Consider the following 18,690-nt stretch of genomic DNA (forward strand, 5'->3'; position numbering starts at 1 on the left):
ATAGGGTACCTGAGCGGTAGTGAAATGTCTGACTCAAGAGTGAAACACAGGCTGAAAACGTGGATATGTGGACGAGAGTTCCTTCCCTGGACTTGAGGGGCAGGCTTTGGGTGCTTCATGGACTCCCTCAAATCGTAGACACCGTCTGAAGCATGTGAGTGCATGTGCGGCTTTCTAGGATTTTAGGTTCTCACAACGTCTCTTGGAATGAAAGCTGCCTGAGGGTTGAGGATGCGTTTCCCCTGCTTCCAAATCCTGAACATCGTTTCCTGAGACATCGAGCGTCGCCAAAACCTGTGTTTGCTGGTGCTGTGCTTGTCGTTTTCCAAAGTGCCTGTACCGCGCTCAACTGATTATTTTAATAAGATCAACTCATTCAATATTGTACAAGGGAAGAGCTGGGAAGAGAGAAAGAGAGGAAGACAGGGAGAGAAACCGATGTGTGAGAGAGGCAAAGACCGCTTGCACAGGGCCCCAGACGGGGACCAGCCTGCGACCCAGGCAGGTGCCCTGACCGGGAATCACACGGGTGAAACTGTCGCTTGCAGGATCAATGCTCAATGCAACGAGCCAGGCAGGTCAGCGCACCAAATTCGCCGTTTGAAACTAAATTGTCACTTGGCAGGGCCACGGACCCAGGAACTTTTTTACACTTTTACCCCGCTCTTGAAAGGTCTTAGTATTTCTGCTTTACCTCCCTCTCCCGCCAGGCAACACTCTGAAATGGAAATGGGAGAGAAGACCTGCCAACCCAGTTCAAGCTCAGAATGGAGACAACAGCGCACTGGCTGGGGACGAGGTAAAGAGCGATGCTGACACTGGAGGACAGCTCTGGAGGCTGGTCTGAGCTTGTAGGGTCAGCAGCAGGAGACACTGTTTACCCTGACCGTCAGGAGAAGTAAGTGCATGCGTGGCACTTACATGGATTCTATGTATGGCAGGTACATATGTGTGTTTGAGTCTTTCAAACTGGTGGCCGGGTGGGAATAACCGATGACATCAGAGGCTTCCGAACCTCCTGATTGGGAGGATCCATTCCGTGGCGCTAGGCAGCCCAGGTGGGCAACTACTTCTGTGATCGCCCACATTTACGGAAGGAGAACAAGGAGCCATGGCTGACACTGACTCAAGTGCCAACTGTGACCACCTTGGCCCAGAGCCGAGCACCTCAGGGAGCCCGATGGAGCTCAGACTTACTCGGGGGAACGCAGGACAATCAGGTGAGGAAACGGGGGGCGGCGGGATTTGGCACGGTTGACATTAAGGAGGAAGGGGGCCCTGAGCAGGCTGTGTGTGAAAGAAAGGAGAGATTCAGAGCACCACCGGACTACAGGAGATGACAGGAGCTGGGGACCAGGAGATCCCCATGAAAGGACAGCCTGGGAGGCAAGCAAGGAGGGATAGGAGATGAGATTCAAAGATGAGAGAAGGGAAGGGAAGAAACAAGGACGGTCCTTTTGACCCCCTTCAATGGGAGAAATCCTCTCAAACGAGGAAGACCTTTGAGGACACAGAAGAAGAATAACAGCAAGGTGAACATGGGGGGCGGTGGAGGGGCGGAGTATTGGATACACCAAAGGAGGAAGATGAAAAGATGGCAGGGGAGAAGGCCGGTAGCCTATGAGACAAGAAAGAATGGAGGGGTTGGTTTCTAGGGACGGGGGGAGAGGTGGGGTGGAAACGAGGTCGGGTTTTGGTGACCAATAGCTGAATTTCAAAGGCAAAAGCCTTATAACGTACCCTGGGTTCTTAACTCAGGCGCCTGTGTGGAATCCACCACCGCTGCTCGGACAACCGCAGCAAAGCGGAAGAGGGGGCGAGCAGAGAGGCGGGGGGCACAAGAGGAGACCGTCCCCGCGCCTAACAACACCTGGCTCGTAGAGGACGGGGACGGTCTCAAAATGACATTCAAAAGAACACGCGTGGCAACGGTGCAGAGAGAACACCACGAGGCCGTTGCCAGGCTGCACAGTAAGCAGATACCTTGGAGGGCACCCTCCTAGCCTACTCTTAAGAAACCACTTTGAATAACTATACTTTTCCAACAGAAAAGAACTCCCTGCTAGTTGGTGCGCTCCCTTTCCCAGGAGGGCTCCCTATCGATTCTCACCGGGGACACTTAGAAGTGACACAGGATTAGGTTAGACTTGAGAAGGGTTTGCACTGGGAATGACGTGGCCTGTGAGTATTGTACCCTCGGAGACTTCTTAGCTCTCACTGGCCTTTTGAATCTAAATTCCCTCACGTGTGTAAGGGGAGAGAAGGAGGCCATTTTCACGCCCTGATGTGACTGTCGACAGAGAAACGACGGAGTGGCGTCAGCAGGGGTGCGATCATGCGTGACGGGGGAGCAGCACTGAGTCGCTAAGATCTGAGTCACGCAGATATGCTGCTGCCACCCTACGTGTGGCTCGGTCCCCCGGGGCTGGGTGGGTGAGGGTGGTGCCACCCTTGCTTCCTTTCCCAGGGAAGGATCCCCCTGCACCCCTGTGTTCTGGGCAGCCTCACCCTTGGCCCTCACAGTGCCCCCTGGTGGTAAGAGAGACTGGGGTGAAGGCAGGACCATCATGAGAGGAAACGGGGATGAGGGGTAGGACAGGGTTGCCATTACGGAGGAAGGGGTACCTGAGTAGGGTGGGTGGGAAAGAGAGGAGAGGTTCAGAGCGTCACAATGTAGAGGAGACTTCGGGAGCTGTGGACCGGAATATCCGCATGAAAGGACGGCCTGGGAGGCAAGCAAGGAGCTCAGGAGTTGAGATTCAAAATGAGAGACAGGAAGGGAAGAAAACATGACAGTTCTTTCGTTCCCGCCCAATGGGAGAACCTACCTCAAACAAGGAAGATTTTTGAGGACACAGACAGAGAAAACAGCAAGGTCAACTTGGGGGTGGGCTGGGCGGAGACGGGGACACCGCCAAAGCAGGAAGATGAAAAGACGGCCGGGGAGAAGGCCAGCAGTCTATGAGACTGGAGAGAAGGGAGGGGTCGGTTTGTAGGGGGTGGGGGCGTCAGTGAGGTGGATAGGGGGCCAGGTTTCGGTGACCAGTAGCTGAATTCCAAAGGCAAAAGCCTTATATTGCGCCCTGGGTTCTTTACTCAGGCCCCTCTGTGGATTCCAACCGCCCTGCTCAGACCACCACGGCAAAGAGGAAGAGGGGGCGAACAGCGAGGCGGGAGGCACAGGAGGAGACCGTCCCCACGCCTAACAACACCTGGCTCGTGGAGGACCGGGACGGTCTCAAAATGACCCTGAAAAGGAAGCGCGGTACAACGGTCCAGAGAGAACACCAGGAGGCCTTTGCCAGGCTTCTCAGTAAGCAGATACCCTGGAGAGCCCCCTCCTAGCCTACTCTTACGTAACAACTTTGAATAACTATACTTTTCCAACAGAAAAGAACTCCCTGCTGGTTGGTGGTCTCTCCTTCCTAGGTGGGCTCCCTATCGATTCTCAGTGGGGACCCTTAGATTAGGCTAGACTTGAGGAGGGTTTGCACTGGGAATCACATGGCCTGTGAGTATTGTACCCTCGGAGACTTCTTGGCTCTCACTGGCCTTTTGAATCTAAATACCTTCACGTGTGTAAGGGGAGAGAAGGAGGCCAACTTCACGCCCTGATGTGACTGTCAACAGACAAAGGACGGAATGGCTCTGGCATGAATGAGCAGGGGTGCATTCATGCGTGATGGGGGAGCAGCACTGAGTCGCTAAGATCTCAGTCACGCAGATAAGCTGCTGCCACCCTACGTGTCGCTCGGTCCCCCGGGACTGGGTGGGTGAGGGTGGTGACACACCTGCTTCCTTTCCCAGGGAACGATCTCCTCTATCCCTCTTCCTGGCAGCCTCACCCTTCGCCCCGCTCCTCAACCTTCCCCCAGAGCGGCACGCTTCCCCTCTTGAGCCCGGTACGCTCCCACGGAAACTCCGTTGCTGTCATCAGGCTCACACTTGCCCTCTCTTCACAGAGGACCCTGTCATCAAACGTTTCCTTGAGTGGGACGCGCAGCTGAGAATCTCAGATAAGGTGAGAGGGGTTCCTGCTCCACCATCGACCCTCGGATCAGGCGGCAGTTTCCTGAGCCCACAGTTCCCCCTCCAACCTGCCTTCGGGGACCTAGGCGTGTCTCGCAGTGCGGACGGCAACCCTGCCTCTGCCCCGGCTCTTCTGGGACCTGAGCCCAAGGCTTGTCCCTCTTCTCTCAGCTCTTGGGGACTCCCCTTCGCTCCAGCTTCTCAGAGACCCTCCCGATACCGGCCGGCCCAGACACAGAGCATCTCTGAGACCCTAGGCGCCTGCCATGCCGGGAGCATCAGCCTTTCCCTTATCCCGCTCTTCTTCCTCTTTCACAATGTGAGTCCTCGTGTGTGTCTTCCTCCTCTTCCCACCAGTACCTGCTCTCAATGGTCCTGGCCTATTTGAGCCGCGCCGTCCTGTTCTCCTGGCAGTACCGGCGCATCCACTTCTTCCTGGCCCTGTGAGTACCGTGCTGAACCCCATCAGTCACTTTCATCCTCTGGGGAGCGCGGGGACACGAGCGGGTCTCCGACCTCTCACCTGCTTTCTACCCCATTTCTACCGTGTACACTGGGGATGAACTTGATAGGACTGGACTACCGCGTTTGTTACACTGTTCTTAGGAAGACCCAACAACACGAATGTCCGTTACAAGACTGAAGAAACCACAAGAAAACATCAGGGCCTCACAAACATTTCACACCACCCTTCCCCTGAGTAAACAGGCTTGAGACGAACCGTTCCTAAGTCTTCTCCCCCACATCCCGCCACACCTCTCGACGACACCACATGTCACGGTCCTTCTCCTCAGTGCAGGCCCCCGTCACATACCACAGATCGATTGTGAATACTCGCCCCGGGTCCCGGGCCGGCCTGTTCGGCTGTTTCGAGTGCCGTGCGGTCCACCGAAGTGTTGCGGGTTCGGTCGCGGTCAGGGCTCCTGAAGGAGGCAACCGATCCGGGTTTCTCGCTCACGTCAATGTCTCTCCCTCTCTCTGAATCAATACACATCTTCTCGGGGAAGGAGAACAAACAGTAAGACCCAGGGCTCTTTCTTACCAATCTCCCTGAATGGACTTCGAAACACAGCTCTAACCACTTCCCCACCCCCCCACCCAACAAGTCCACTGGCTCATGTTGTTCTCAACCGAGGCCAGAGTTCTCGCTGTGAAATCAGCTCTCTCTGCACCCTCCATCAAACCCGGTGACCACCCTGACACTCCCTTCTTCGTTTCGCTGCTCTTCCCAACACCCTTCCCTGACTGTATATTGTGCTTTCGGTCGCGGTATTTTTACACGTATGTAACTGAAAGACACAATCTCCTCTGAAACTAACTCAAACGCCAAAACCTTCGGACCTCCTCACTTCTGCACCCCGGTAGCAAAGGAAAAGCATTGCTAATTTAAATAAACAAACAAACAAAAAGCACATATATATCAACGGGTTCTTAAAACACTCGGCACCCTCCTCTTCATGTCGCACAATCTGTATGACATTGAGTCTCTGAGGGCATCAGTTTTGCACTTGACGAGGACACAAAGCGTTCGGTCATTCGTCCTATGAAACCTTACAAAGTGCACCTCCAGGGCCAGGGAGTGTGAGGATGGGAGCATTCAGAAGGGCCCCTGAGGGAATGCGCCAAGGAACCCAGTCCTCTCTCAGTCACTTGGTAGGAAACCGTGAGGACTGAGATGGGCCAGTCGGCTCCTGCCCGCAGGAGCTGTCCAGGGGCTCACACGACAGGGAGACGGGTGTGCGCGCGCACGGCAGGGTCAACGAAGGGGGTGGGCTTCCCCACTCAGTTCACTGTATCTGCATCGTCAAGGTAGGAGAGGGGCCCTTCAGCTGCCTGCTCAGCAGGGCCTTCTTGTGCCTGGGAGGCGCTCTGCGACCCTGCATGGGGCTCCTGCGGGTCCTGTGTGAAGGCCGTCCTGCCTGCGTCCTCTCTGGGAAGCTGACTGCAGGCAGGGCCCCTCTCTGTCTGCTCTCAGCTGACATCCTGATGGCCTTCCTCAGCTACCTCGCCATTGACATGGAAGAGGGCCGCTGCGCCCCTAAAGAGGCCATCTTTTTCTTCCTCTACGGGAACAACAACCGCGCCTGGCGTCCCATGTTCCAGAAGCAGCGGTTTGAATTCTTCCGCTCCATGGGCTACAGGGCATGGGTCACCAAGGAGGAGTGTGAAGAGGTAGGTGGGCGGCGGGGCTCTGGTGGAGGGCGGTGCCGGGCTGCGGAGGGAAGGGGTCCTGGGCCTCACAGCTGGGACTGGGGGGTGAGAGAGACGGGGGGGGGGGGGGGAGCCGGACATGGGGAGGGTCGTGGGTCCACATGGAGAGCCCTCACCTTTTCAGGGACTCTTTGTCTTTCCAGATCCAGGCCTTCGATCCCCAGCTCTGGGTGTGGCGGCGAGACCGTGCCCTCCTTTCTCAGACCCCGAAGGCTAAGGTAGGTGTGAACGGAGGGAGGGCTGTGTCCCCACGGGTGCAGACGGAATCATCTGTGGACCCTGGAGGAAACCCGACACATTTAACTGCACCGCCCATGATCGTCGACCCCATCCCTCTCCGTCACCCTGCCACACGTCTGAAGCACACCCACCAGGCACACAGCCAGGCATGTGCCGGAACTCCTTTAGCTTTACCTTGTCGCAAAAGCACTTCCCCTGCCCTACCATTCTAAATGATAGCTTTGCGGAATAGAGTTCTTTATGAAACAGGGCATGAGACGCACTCCTGGTGTGGCAGGGCCACTCCCCGCTCCCGGCTCCACTCTCTTTCTCTTGTCTTCAAACTTTCCGCTGCTGTGGCAGGAAGGCGACAGCCTGGAGAGCAGGAAGGCCGCCTGCCCCTGGCCTGCGCTGGCCTGACTGGGACATCCTTCGAGCACACTGTCCTCGGCACCAGGTTGGTGTCTCAGACCCCAGGCTGGGGAGAAACCACGGGTACCAGCCCCTCTGGGCCAGCACTGCCCATCCCTGGCCTTGGTTCAGAATGCACCGACCCTCTGCTGGGCAGAGCTGGGATTCTTCCCATCTGAGAAGTGGGCGGCCTCTTGGGAGCCTATCTCATTTCACCGGCCTTCTCCCAACATCCCCTAAGGGGCGCCACGCCACTACCACTTCTCGGTGAGGTGGCTCACGCAGTCCTCGGTGCATTGGACGGTCTCTTTGACATTCTCTCACAGCAGAGTCTCCGGCTCGGTGCAGCAGGCATTCCTCCGGGTGCTTCTCAGTCACATTCGGGGTTCATTCACTGAGGCTGCTTTCACCTGCGGCAGCAGCTCGGCTCACGTTCTCCAGCATGATCTTTCCAAAGGATGGTTTTCCTCCAATGATGTCTTGTCTCCGGTCCCTGAACAGCCACCAGACAGGCTCCTCTTCTCAGGAAACCAGACACGTTGTTTCCCAGAGGAGAGGCAAGGCCTGCAGGGAGTGGCCTCGAGCTCACTGTGCTCCCTGGGAGCTGGCCTGGCTCTGTGGGAAGGGAGGCGGACAGGTTGCCACACTCCTGGGGCCTGGGTCTCCACCCTGCACTCGAATGAGTGGCCACCCCACCTGGGGAGCACTTGTGAGCCTGCAGGGTACCTGGCACCTACTGAGAGCTCAAGCTGAAGATGAGGCAGACACGGAAGCCATTGTCCACGCGCTCACACTAAAAAGCCTTCAAAGGCAAGAAGCTGATGAGCATGTCTCGAGCTACTACTGTGACCAGGGTCATGAGACCTCGGTTGGGTCCCATGGTGCTGTCATGTGAGCCAGCAGGGAGGGCGGGTCAAGAGCAGCAGCCACAGGGCTGTGGTTTCGCTGCCCAGTGTGTTAGCGGCTCAGCGCACACGGCTGTGTATCTGTTTATTTCATTAAAATAAAGTTTTCTTTTTATTAACCTTGGGGAGAGAATGAGTGATATCAACGTGGATCGTTGTTCCACCTATTTATGTATTCACCGGCTGCTTCTTGGATGCGCCCTGATGGGGGATCGGACCCACAACTTAGGCACACAGGAACGCCACTCTAAGCAACTGAGCCTCTCAGCCAGGGCACGCACATGGCCGTTCACAGTTAAAATCAAGGGAACAAATATCAAAATTCAGAACCTCAAGTGCAGTGACCACATTTCATGTGCTCAATAGCCACATGTGCCTTTTGGCTCCTCTACTGAAAGGTACTGATCTAGAATATTCCACTGTAGAAAGTTTTCCCGGATGGAGCTGTATTACACGATACTTGCTCAGTAAATAGTAAGGAACAGAGAAGGGATAAAGAGAGTAGCAGGAAAAAAGAGAAGAGGGGGGTAGATGTTTCTTTGTGCTACCAGACTGGAGACCGAGGTGCCACGGATCACGGGAACAACTTTCCCAAAACCCCTTCACAACTGTTTGGAACACATTCTGCCCAGAAGGTCTCAGAGGTCAGGGCGTTACCCGGAGACAGCAGTCCGCAGCCACAGCAGACAGCAGGTAAAGTCGAGGCCAAGCTGGGCCATGGAGCAGCAGCTTCCAGTCCTGGCCTCTGAGGAAGTGCCAGACCAAAGGCTTGCAGACAGCGCCCTCTTGTGGCTCCTCGCGCCAGCTTCAAGAAAACACACACAGGCAGGGAATGCTGCGGCTCAGGTCTCATAAACTACACAGCACCCTGATGGGTGGGTCACTGCAGCAAAGCTGCCACTGCATTAAAGACAGGTGGCTGTCACTGCCCTGGGGCACATCTGGACCGATTTCTGAACGATGGGACCAAACCCTCCCCCATACCTGGAACAAAATCACCACTGCCGCCACTGAGGCCCAAGCGCCACGTTCTCCACAGCACCTCCCCTGCCACGTTGTCTGCCGTAGCCTCTGAGGGGGTCTCCCTTGTCCACTCGCACCTTGCATCCCAGGCCATCGATTCGGCCATAATGCCTTTTCCCAAACACAAGTGTGACGCACTTGTGATCTTCTAAAACCCCCCCACTGTCTCGCCCCAGCTCCATCTTCTATCGCCATCCCCTCCCAAGCATGAGTCTCCTACGTGGCTTGCACACCCCGCACTGTCACCTGGCGGCCTCCACACGGTGTGCCTCTGCCCAGACATTCTGTTCTCACCCTTCACTGGTAGGATGATGAGACTCATCTTCAAGTCTCAGCTCAGATGGCCCTGCCCCTCGGAACATTCCCTCACCCTCAAGACCCAGTCAGTGTACCTTATCTTATCGATGGTTCCTCATTCCAGAGCCTGAGGCAAGGGCCGAGGACCAGGGTTTTAGTGGGAGTAATCCAGGCGGGCTGGTAAGGGAGGGCGGAAGTGAGACAGGGAAGGAAAGTGGCCAGGATAAAGGACATTTCCGGAGGGGGACTTTGGAGGGGGACATTTCCAGGAAGGTGATCACTGTGGGCAGTCGTGGCGCAGTCCTACTGGGACTCCCAGGAGACAGTAGAGAACACAGCTCAGAGGGGGAAAGAGCCTGGGGGTTCAGGCACACCTCCCACCACCACTGGCTGAGGGCTGCTCCCTGGGGTGGCACTCCCCAGCACATCAACCTGTCCCAGCACAGGCTGGCTCCCACGGCCAAAAATCACCTCAGGCAGGGCAACGTGGCAATGTGGGTAGGATGTGAAGTGGATGCGGTCCCTTGCCTCCCACCCCCATGCTCATGTGGAATGAAGAAGTAACGATCTGACTTTGGAACCACCTCCATCACATCGACAGAGAACCCACGACAGGCCTTACCTGCAAGGACATCCAGGTGAACTCCAAGCAGGCTTTCTACGTGGAGAGGTGTGGGCTGAGGGAGAGTCTTCCTCCTCGCTGTCTGCTTCAATGCTGCCTCACATCCTCGCTTGGATCCCTTCTACCTTAGTAACTATGTGACACGAGGCATTCTGGGAGGAGTCTTCATGCCTGGCAGTCCTAATAACCCCCGTCGGAGGCTCCCGCTGGGGGTGTGACAGCTGACTGGTCAGCCCAGGAAACAGTGCCATCTGTGTGGGTCTGAGCTGGGGCGCGGACCAAGCCTTCAGAGGCTCCCATTCTGGGGCCCGACGGCCCCACGCCAGCCTGTCAAGAGCCCAGGCCCACCTTGCAGTCAAGTCTTCGCCCACCCTCGTGTCCTTACCACATCCTGCAGCTTCAGGGGGAGACCTCGTTCATGGGGCTCACGCCCACGGGCAGAACAAACTGGACAGGCTGCTCCTTCAAAGCTGCAGCCCCTTTGTCCCCAGGCTCCCTGACCTTCTCAGTGGGGAGCCCAGCACCCTCGCCGTCCTCAGTGCTGTCTTCTTGCTGCTGCTGCTGCTGCTCCCGGCGCACCTGCTCGTGAACCTCCAGGACGATGCGGGAGAGCTCGTGAAAGCTGCAGAGGTTCTCGGCATCGGGCAGCTGGGCGCGGTGCGTGAAGTCGATGTCTACCGGCTGCTGCCCCACAGGGATGTTGGGGTCACCCTGTGGCGTGCGTGGGTGGCGGTCAGCAGGGCTCAGAGACCAGCACAAAGAGGCTGCAGCCTACATCCTGCCTCTGGCCAGGTGAGCTCACTCTGGTGTTCCTCCTGACTTACAAGCAATCCCTTGAGAAGTAAAAATATTTTAGAAGCCCTTAAAAAATTAGCACCTTGAACAGGCATCCCCTTCTACGTAGGTGTTACAGAATGGGGGTGTCTAAAAATCCCCAGAGCCTGCCGGTTCGGGGATGAGGAAAGGAAACAGCTTTTCAGATGCCTTCCCACGCCTGTGGCTAGTGCCTACTGTCTCTGCTACACAAATGCCTTTGATGCTTCCAAGGCCCCGAGAAGATGGGAGGGGTTTTTGGACCGTGGAATGGTACAGAGAGCACACAGAGCCTGCGCAAGGTGATGTGAATGCTCAGAACTGGTTACCACATCCGCTGCCTCAAAGAACGCAGTCAGGGCTTCAAAAATAAGCAGCAGACATTTTAGCATGGTTCTCCATGCCATTTTAGAAGAGGGTCTCCATGTGGTTTTGGGAAGAGCTTCTCCATGCGGTTTTGAGAGCATCTCCATGCGACTTTAAAAGGGCAAAGGGAGAACCATGCATGATCCAGTGCCACATGACACATGTTTTCCTGGACTGTTACACGGGGGGTGATGGCATCGCACCCGGATCCGGAAGGAGACAGCTAGCTGACAGATAAGGGGTGGGGAACTTCTGTGCATGTTTTTAGCTTCTAGCTTCTTGGGGAGCATGGGAAGTGCTGGCTCCCATGGGAGAACAGGGTTCTGAGCTGAAGTGCTCACTGCCCTCCCCAGGTTGGAATATTGTAAAGAAAAACCTGTTTTCCTCAACATTAGTTGTTGGGTTTTACACCAAGGCGCCACGTGAAAGAACCCCCTTTCGCTCTGCAACAGTTTTGGTGAGCCCGGATGGGACTAATGGAACCTGTGGACTGCTTCGCTCTGTAACTAAGGGATCTTTGAGGCCAGAAAATGTCAGCAATTGCTAGTGACGTGCTGAGGGGTCTGCAGGCACAATGGCCGATCTGTACTCAAAGACCTCTGATGAGGCCTGGCTGGTGTGGCTTAGTGGATTGAGTGCCAGACTGCAAACCAAATCAGGCGACCCGCCCCTCTATTTCTCCCTCCATTCCTCCCTCTCTAAAAATAAATAAAAATCTAAAAAGAAAAGACCTCAGGTGGGAACTAGCTTGTATGACAGTTGAAGAGACCGGGACTTAGAGAACTTCACCCCGGCCCAGGGTCAGGAGGAGGGTACCAGGCCTGAGAGGCCAGCCCACCCTGGTCTGACTGGCACGCAGGAGCTCCGAAGCCTGAACCCCAGAAGATCCCCCAGGCCCTGCAGTTCTACATGAGTCCCAGGAGCACACCGAAATCCCTGCAGGCGAGCCCCACCGTGCCAGGGATGAAGGCCTGCTTCCAGGCTCACAGTCACAAAGGGCTTTCCCAAACGCAGAGGGACCCTGAGGACACAGGCTCAAGAGCAATGCTGCGTGAGGACTTCAGGAGGCTTTAGTGCACCTCCGCAACAAACTATGCAAAGGACAGGTGAGCACAGCCTGAATGGCACTGGACGGGACAACACAGGGCCTACTCTGCTCAACAACCTTCCAACGGCTTTCACAAGCTATGGAAGCCGGGACTGGCAGTGGGGCCCGTGCGCCACCGCAGGGATCTCCAATGTCACAGCCCTTGGGGTCACCCGGGGAGCCTGTGGAAGCCTTACCCAGCCCGCTACCCATTACGTGAGAATCCGCAGGGTGGAGCAAGGGCATCAGTGTTTTCTCTGTGTGGGAAAGACGAACTGCTTACAATCTCCTGAGACCCAGCTTGGGTGCGTCTGGGTCAGGCCTGAGGACCTGGATTCCCAACCACATCCTGGGGAAGCGGTGCTCTAGTCTGGGCCCTACCAAGGAGCCAGGGTGCCTGCCGCCCAGGTTGTGCAGCTCCAAGACCCGCCTGACAAATCCGCGCAGGGCTGAACCCGCCCGGTGGCCCGAGGACTTACCGTGATCTTCGTGGCCCTGGCATGCTTCCCATGGAAGCTGAGCACGACACTCTCCGGGCCGTGGCTGCCGTAGGTGCCTTTGAAGAGGCCCGGCCTGATGAGGTCCTCCGGGTGGCTGGGCGGGAGGTAGATGCGGCGGCAGGTCAGGCCGTTGCTGCGGGGAGGGTGACGGGAGAGCGTGGCAGAGCCGCACGGGGCTGCAGCGGTGCAGAGCCCACACCTCCCCGCCCCACCGCGGGGCCCAGGCCGTGTGGCTGACCTAGGATGCCACATCCGTGGGGAGCAGGGGCACCCCATGTTCCCGAGCCATGCTCACCCCACCCACAGGTGCACAGCACCCTCACACCTTCTCTGATTCCAATGAGGCTTAACCCTTTGAGCGCCATGCGTAACTGTTAAAGTTTGTAGGAGAAATGCCATGTTATTTTACTCAGAAATGCAGTTGATGGAAAATGTCTATAAAAGCATTATTCATGGGCTGAAAATTTCACGACATGTAGTAAATACCCCCTTCTTTTGTAAGCCGTGTCCTTTGACACCATTTAGCAAAAAGTTTACTGCATTAAAATTATTTTGTTGTAACAATTATTTTAGAAAAAAAACTCCTTCAATATGGCTTTTGAAATATATTATATGGCATAATATAAAACCTATGATTACAATCTGAAGAAACACAGCGCAACATGGATAACAAGCACTTTTCCAAGGGGATTCTTGAAGCAGGAAAAAGGCGCTATCATTTAGTAGTCTCAGGGGTATTGAAAAAACAACAGTGAGGAATGGTGTGGTTGGAAAGAACAAATGCTTTTAACTGGATGCAGAACCAGTGGAGAGGTCCAACTAGTGACTCTTTGGGGAGTGACATACAGCACCACAGACTAAACAACACACAGAAGTAGTGGGGGTAGAGCCCTGTTTCCTCCCATTTCTCCTGATCTCTACGGACACGGGCTTGTAGCTACAGACACCATGGCAAACTCGCTGGCACCAAGACCGGGAAGAGAGAGGAGGCCTGGCCCCTCGCCTGCACACGGCTGCCATACCTAAGGGAGCCCGAGCACACACTCACCTGGATGTGGCCGTTGTGCGGCCCGCTGTGGCCATACATGCACTCCGCCGCGGGTCAATTTCTTCTCCGTCAGGTGAATTCTAAACCAGGGCTTGAATCGCATTGGGTCATCCACATGAGGGCCATGGGGAGGCAGGTACATCCAACCGATAATGAACGAGCCGTCCCACCTGTAGGAAGGACAAGGGCGCACGTCCACAGGAGGGTTACCTGAGGCACCAAGGCAGAGAGAGGTTCCTCACCCGCAGCTCTTCACAGTGACCACCCACGTCTGCATGCTCCAGGCCCACGGAGCACCTCAGGGCCAACACACATCAAGATACCCCTGATCTATCACAATGGGACAAGCATGGCCCTGCCCATCAAGTTCTTGTTCATGACAGAGTCGTTATCTAATGAAAAACAATGTGAGCCCTGGCTACTGTGGCTCAGTGGATTGAGTGCCCGACTGCAAACCAAAGGGTCACTGGTTCCATTCGCAGTCAGGGCATAGGCCTGGGTTGGGGGCCAGGTCCCCAGTTGGGAGCGTGTGGAAGGCAACCACACATTGATGTTTCTCTCCCTCTCCTTCTCCCTCCCTTCCCTTCTCTCTAAAAAATAAATAAATATTTCTAAAAATCAATGAGACTATACTTAATAACAGTTTATTGATCACTGAAATTTACTGAGAATAGAACTTCAACATGAGATGATGGATACGTTCATTACCGGTAACAAGATGGTGGGACCATGCAGCGTACTTACAAATCCTACATTTTTCTCAATTATATCTCAATAAAGCTGAAAATTTTACTTTTTAAATAGAAAAAAAAAAAAAAAAAAGGCTTTTAGACTTGAACCAAAGAAAGCCTTTTAGAAAGAACTTTGAGATCGAAAGTGTGTGTGTGTTTTTGGCGGTGGGGGGTGTGTGGTAGCTAAACGTCATGAGAAAGAAGCGGAATGATCTAGTAAGTGATACCCGGACACCACGCCCAGGGAACTCGGTGGCATGGGGGGTGCCAGGCCTCAGGATTTCGCTGACATCATTTTAAACGAAGCAATTGTGTCCAAGCAGCAGCTTTGTTGAAATAGTGAGTTTTATGAAGAGTAAGTTTCCAAATTTGTCCATCAAGTGCGTTTTTACTTCTTGCTGTTCATTCACCTGAGCCTGACATCCCTCAGGAACACCAACCTAGGGACGTACCTACAGAAAGTACATGTGTAACACTAGGCTATTACATGCTACGGTCCCTACATCCAACAATAAAAAGTAAACCGTGACTAGCTCGATCTTCATCCAAACTGACTCTCCAACAAATGGCTTATGGCCACAGCACCGCTGCGTTCTTCATTTCTCCTGGCTCGCCAATCTCCCCACTTGCACAAGGCCACGTTTTACCCTCGAGCAGCTGGTCACGGGGGTTGGTCAGAATGAGCGAGGGTTGAGAAATACTTGCTCCCCCAAGGCTCACTATCACACACACCTTAGACTCACAGCTTTGGGCAGAGCAACAGGCAAAGATTTGGTTTCCGCCTTGGGAACTAGCTCTCTCAGAGCCTGTGGCTGCCACAACAAAAGACCACAGGCTGGGTGGCTGATAAAGCACAGACATTTCCTTCTCAAGTGCCGGCACAGCTGGGTTCTGGTGAGGACCCTGGTCTGTGCGGCAGACGGCCGACTCCCCGCCGGGCACTTCCATGGTATAAGGGGCGAGGCGTGGCTCTGGGCACTTTTCTAAGGACAACAATCTCATCTGTAAAGCTTCACCCAATGACCTAATCACCTCCCAAAGGCCCCCACTTCTTTTTTAAGGAATCCTCTCCCGAGGGTATGTTTCTGGATTTTAGACACAGAGGAAGGAAGAAAGAGAAACAGACATCGAGCTAAGAAAGGATCAAGCCCAAAGCCTAGGGATGTGCCCTGACGGGGGAACAAACACACAACCTTTTCATGTATGGGAAGACGCTCCAACCAACTGAGCCACCATCACCCTAGTCGTTTTGAATTGGGAGGAACACAGGCACTGTGACTGTAGCGCTAGCCAAGAGCACACTACCTGTTACGGTTAAACTCAGAATCCAGGCTTAGCGTTCGGAGCAGGCCTCTGCGCCCATGCTTTGTGATGCTGATGTGTCAGGAACGTTTGTAGTGTGATTCCAAGTTCAGATTTCCACGTGTACAAATGGACCAAGCTGGGAGTAACGCAAGCACAACTCTTCTGATGCGCGCTGGTCCCCAAACGGAATCACCTCGGGTCCTTGCGAGGATGCAGGTTCCTGGGTATATGAAGAAATTTTTAGGCTCCGAGTCATCACACTTCAACAATCATCATGAAAATGCATGGTTCGAGAATGGCATTGAGGATGGAGAATTAGAGATAAAATAGGATTTGTAACTTAGTCTAAACTCTGGCTACAAGGGACTGAGAATTTAGATAATCTTCCTATTTGGAGATTGGCCTGTTGGAAATGTCTCTCTCTCTCTCTCTCTCTCTCTCTCTCTCTCTCTCTCTCTCTCTCACTTCTAGGTCGCTGAGCCCAGGGGAGATTCCAGTGCTCAGCAGCAAGTGAATCCAGGCGCTAATGACAGGCAGGAGGAAGGGAAAGAGGAGCCTCCTGTGCGGACAATCTAACAGAGCCCAGAATATTCTCCAATGAGCTGGACAGTTATCATGTTCTGCTCTTCAGAACACTTCTACAAGCCGTTTAAGGACAACAAGAAACCAGGGTGTTTTCAGGCTTTATCCCTCTCCCAGTCAACACCCAAAATTTCAGACAGTTGCATTCATATCTCCCAGGGCAGAAGCTGGATGTCCCGTTTTCACGCACTTGCTTACAACGGTCTAGAGCTCGGGCCTCAGGGCCTTTGCACTTGCTCTCCTCTCTGCTTGGAGCACTCCTCTTCGTCATCCTTGCCGCATGGCTGACTTCTCCTTGTCACATGTCACATCCTCAAAACCTAGTGGCTTAAAACCATAAACAGGTATTTTCGAAGTCTCTGAGGGTCAGGAATCCCATGGGAGCAGCTCAGCTGAGCGCTTCTGCCTCTGGGTCTCTCCAGAGGTTTAAGCCAGGACAGCACCACGCAGAGACCCGACAGGGCCTTGGGAGTCCACACCCTGTTATTTCCACAGTGTTCTGTTGGTCACTGAGACCAGCCCTGAGTGGATGCGGGGGAGACTCCACGAATCATTGGGGCCATCTTGGAGGCGGGCTGCCTTGCTCGCTCATTCTCTGCCTTGTCACCATAATTTATTTTCGTTATGGATTTTACACTTTACAGTATTTTTTTAAATTTATTTGTTTGTTCATTTATTTATTTGTAAAGAGAAGGGAAAGGAGAAAGAGAGGGGGAGAAACATCACTGTGTGGTTGCCGCTCACTCGCGCCCCCAACTGGGGACCTGACGTGCAACCTAGTAATGTGCCCTGACTGGGAATCGAACCAGCGACACTTGGCTTGCAGGCCGATGCTCAATCCACTGAGCCACAGCAGCCAGGGCCCACTTTATGGATTTTTTCATTAATTATTCTTTTGTCCCTCTTCCCTGATGGCGTTACTTCGTTGGCTGGGACACATCAATTTTGTGTGTGTTTTGTTTACTGCTATATCCTTAGTGTCTCAAACAAAGCCTGGTACTTTGTAGATACTCAGTAAGTATTTCCTGCCTTAGTAAATAGAGAATCTACTTTAAAGGGGTCTGGCGACCAATGAGTAAGTGGGACAGTCTCAGCTGTCCAGGTGAAAGGTAACAAGGGTTTGGACCAGGAATGGAGAGAAAGAGAAAGCTGTTGACAGGGTCACCTGTTAATTTTATTTTATTTTATTTATTTATTTTTACTGTCCGTTCTATTTTGATTACTCAATCCACTGAGCCACGCCAGCCAGAGCTATTTAAAAAATATATATATATATATTTTATGCTTAATATATATATTTTTTATAAGGCAACCAACCTTATGCAAACATTTATGTGCAACAAAAACATCAATCGGTTGCCTCTCGCATGTTCCCAACCAGGGCCTGTGCCCTGACCGGGAATTGAACTGGTGATCCTTTGGTTTGCAAACTGGTGCTCAATCCACTGAGCTACACCAACCAGGGCTGCTTGCTTCTGTTTTTTGTTTTTGTTTTTTAACTGATTTATATCAAAAGTGTAGCATAATGCAGTTGCAGAGCAAGTGCTCAGTAAATACATGATGAATGAAAGAATGAATGAGTTTAAGCTGCGTGGCACAGTGACTAGTAATTTGTCATTGGATTTACCTAATTAGCAGTGAGAGTTAAGGCAACTGATCTAATCTTTGTCTTCTTCCTCTGTAGAGTGGGGATAAGAACAGGACATAGCACTTAGTGGTTACTTTGAGGATTTAATGAGAGTATTCATGTAAAGCAAGAGCACAGAGTCTGACGCTTGGATTGTGCTCGGTAAACATGAACTTGTATTACCTCACTTCTCTGAGCCTCGTTTTCCTCTCTAAAAGAGAGAACATTCTAATCCTTAACTCCTAGGGTTACCATGAGGATTAAATGACATTAAGCACAATTCCCGGCACGGAGAAAGCCATTAGTGAACGTTTGCTGTTATTACTTACCAAGCCCCTACCTATATTGAGTGGAGAGACATGGAGATACGTCAATCAAAGAGTAGTCCATTGGAAGCTGATAGACCGATGGCAGAAACAGATTAAGTATTGATATCATTATGACCCAGTGTAGTAAGGAATGTGAACATTAGTGAAGGGAAAACCTAACTAAAATAACGTTAGGAGACCAGAAGGGGGAGCTCTTGTACAGTACCACTTGATATCAATTACAGGAAAAATTGTCACTTACAGACAGGACCCAACAGAAAAAAAATCGACAGGAAAGAATCATCAGTTTCGGGCGCCAACAGGAGGAGGTGTACATTGCCTCTCCTAGAAGGAATCCACTACCCCAGCAGTTCAGCCAATGAGAAACCGTCATCTCCCTGAACGGGGGCTTTTTTCCAATGGACTTCCTTTAAAACAAGTCCTCCCAGCCTCTTCCTTCTCCCTTAAATAATGTTTGTCGCCTTTGTTGAATTTGCCTATGTTTTTTCTATAGCTTGCTTGTCCCGAATTGTAATTCTTTGCTATTCCTGGGTAAACCCACCTTTGCTGATTTGAAAAATAAAAATTAAAAAAGGACTTTATTTA

The 18,690-nt window shown here is 53.1% G+C and overlaps 1 protein-coding gene and 1 pseudogene across 1 annotated transcript; one reads left to right on the forward strand and one right to left on the reverse strand.

Moving 5' to 3' along the window:
• The first annotated feature begins 1,111 nt into the window (after positions 1 to 1,111).
• On the forward strand, positions 1,112 to 7,141 carry LOC149994932 (speedy protein E4-like). Its single transcript, XM_090259097.1, has 7 exons — positions 1,112 to 1,220; positions 3,101 to 3,313; positions 3,963 to 4,021; positions 4,387 to 4,472; positions 6,030 to 6,201; positions 6,384 to 6,458; positions 7,112 to 7,141. Exons 1-7 carry the CDS (start codon positions 1,112 to 1,114, stop codon positions 7,139 to 7,141), a joined length of 744 nt encoding a protein of 247 aa, XP_090115223.1.
• Positions 7,142 to 7,257: 116 nt separating this feature from the next.
• On the reverse strand, positions 7,258 to 13,570 carry LOC149994933 (F-box only protein 31-like; annotated as a pseudogene).
• Positions 13,571 to 18,690: the final 5,120 nt, after the last annotated feature.

This window comes from Furipterus horrens, unplaced genomic scaffold (genome assembly GCF_987537825.1).
Source record: "Furipterus horrens unplaced genomic scaffold, mFurHor1.1.pri manual_scaffold_13, whole genome shotgun sequence".
In the NCBI taxonomy this organism is placed as follows: Eukaryota; Metazoa; Chordata; class Mammalia; order Chiroptera; family Furipteridae; genus Furipterus; species Furipterus horrens.

Bases quoted from the DNA above. Each gene is read 5' to 3' on its own strand.
- LOC149994932 (XM_090259097.1), top strand. From the start codon at position 1,112: ATGGCTGACACTGACTCAAGTGCCAACTGTGACCACCTTGGCCCAGAG. The intron at 4,022-4,386 runs GTGAGAGGGGTT...TCTTCCCACCAG, and splicing joins AGCTGAGAATCTCAGATAAG to TACCTGCTCTCAATGGTCCT. The intron at 6,202-6,383 runs GTAGGTGGGCGG...TTGTCTTTCCAG, and splicing joins CCAAGGAGGAGTGTGAAGAG to ATCCAGGCCTTCGATCCCCA.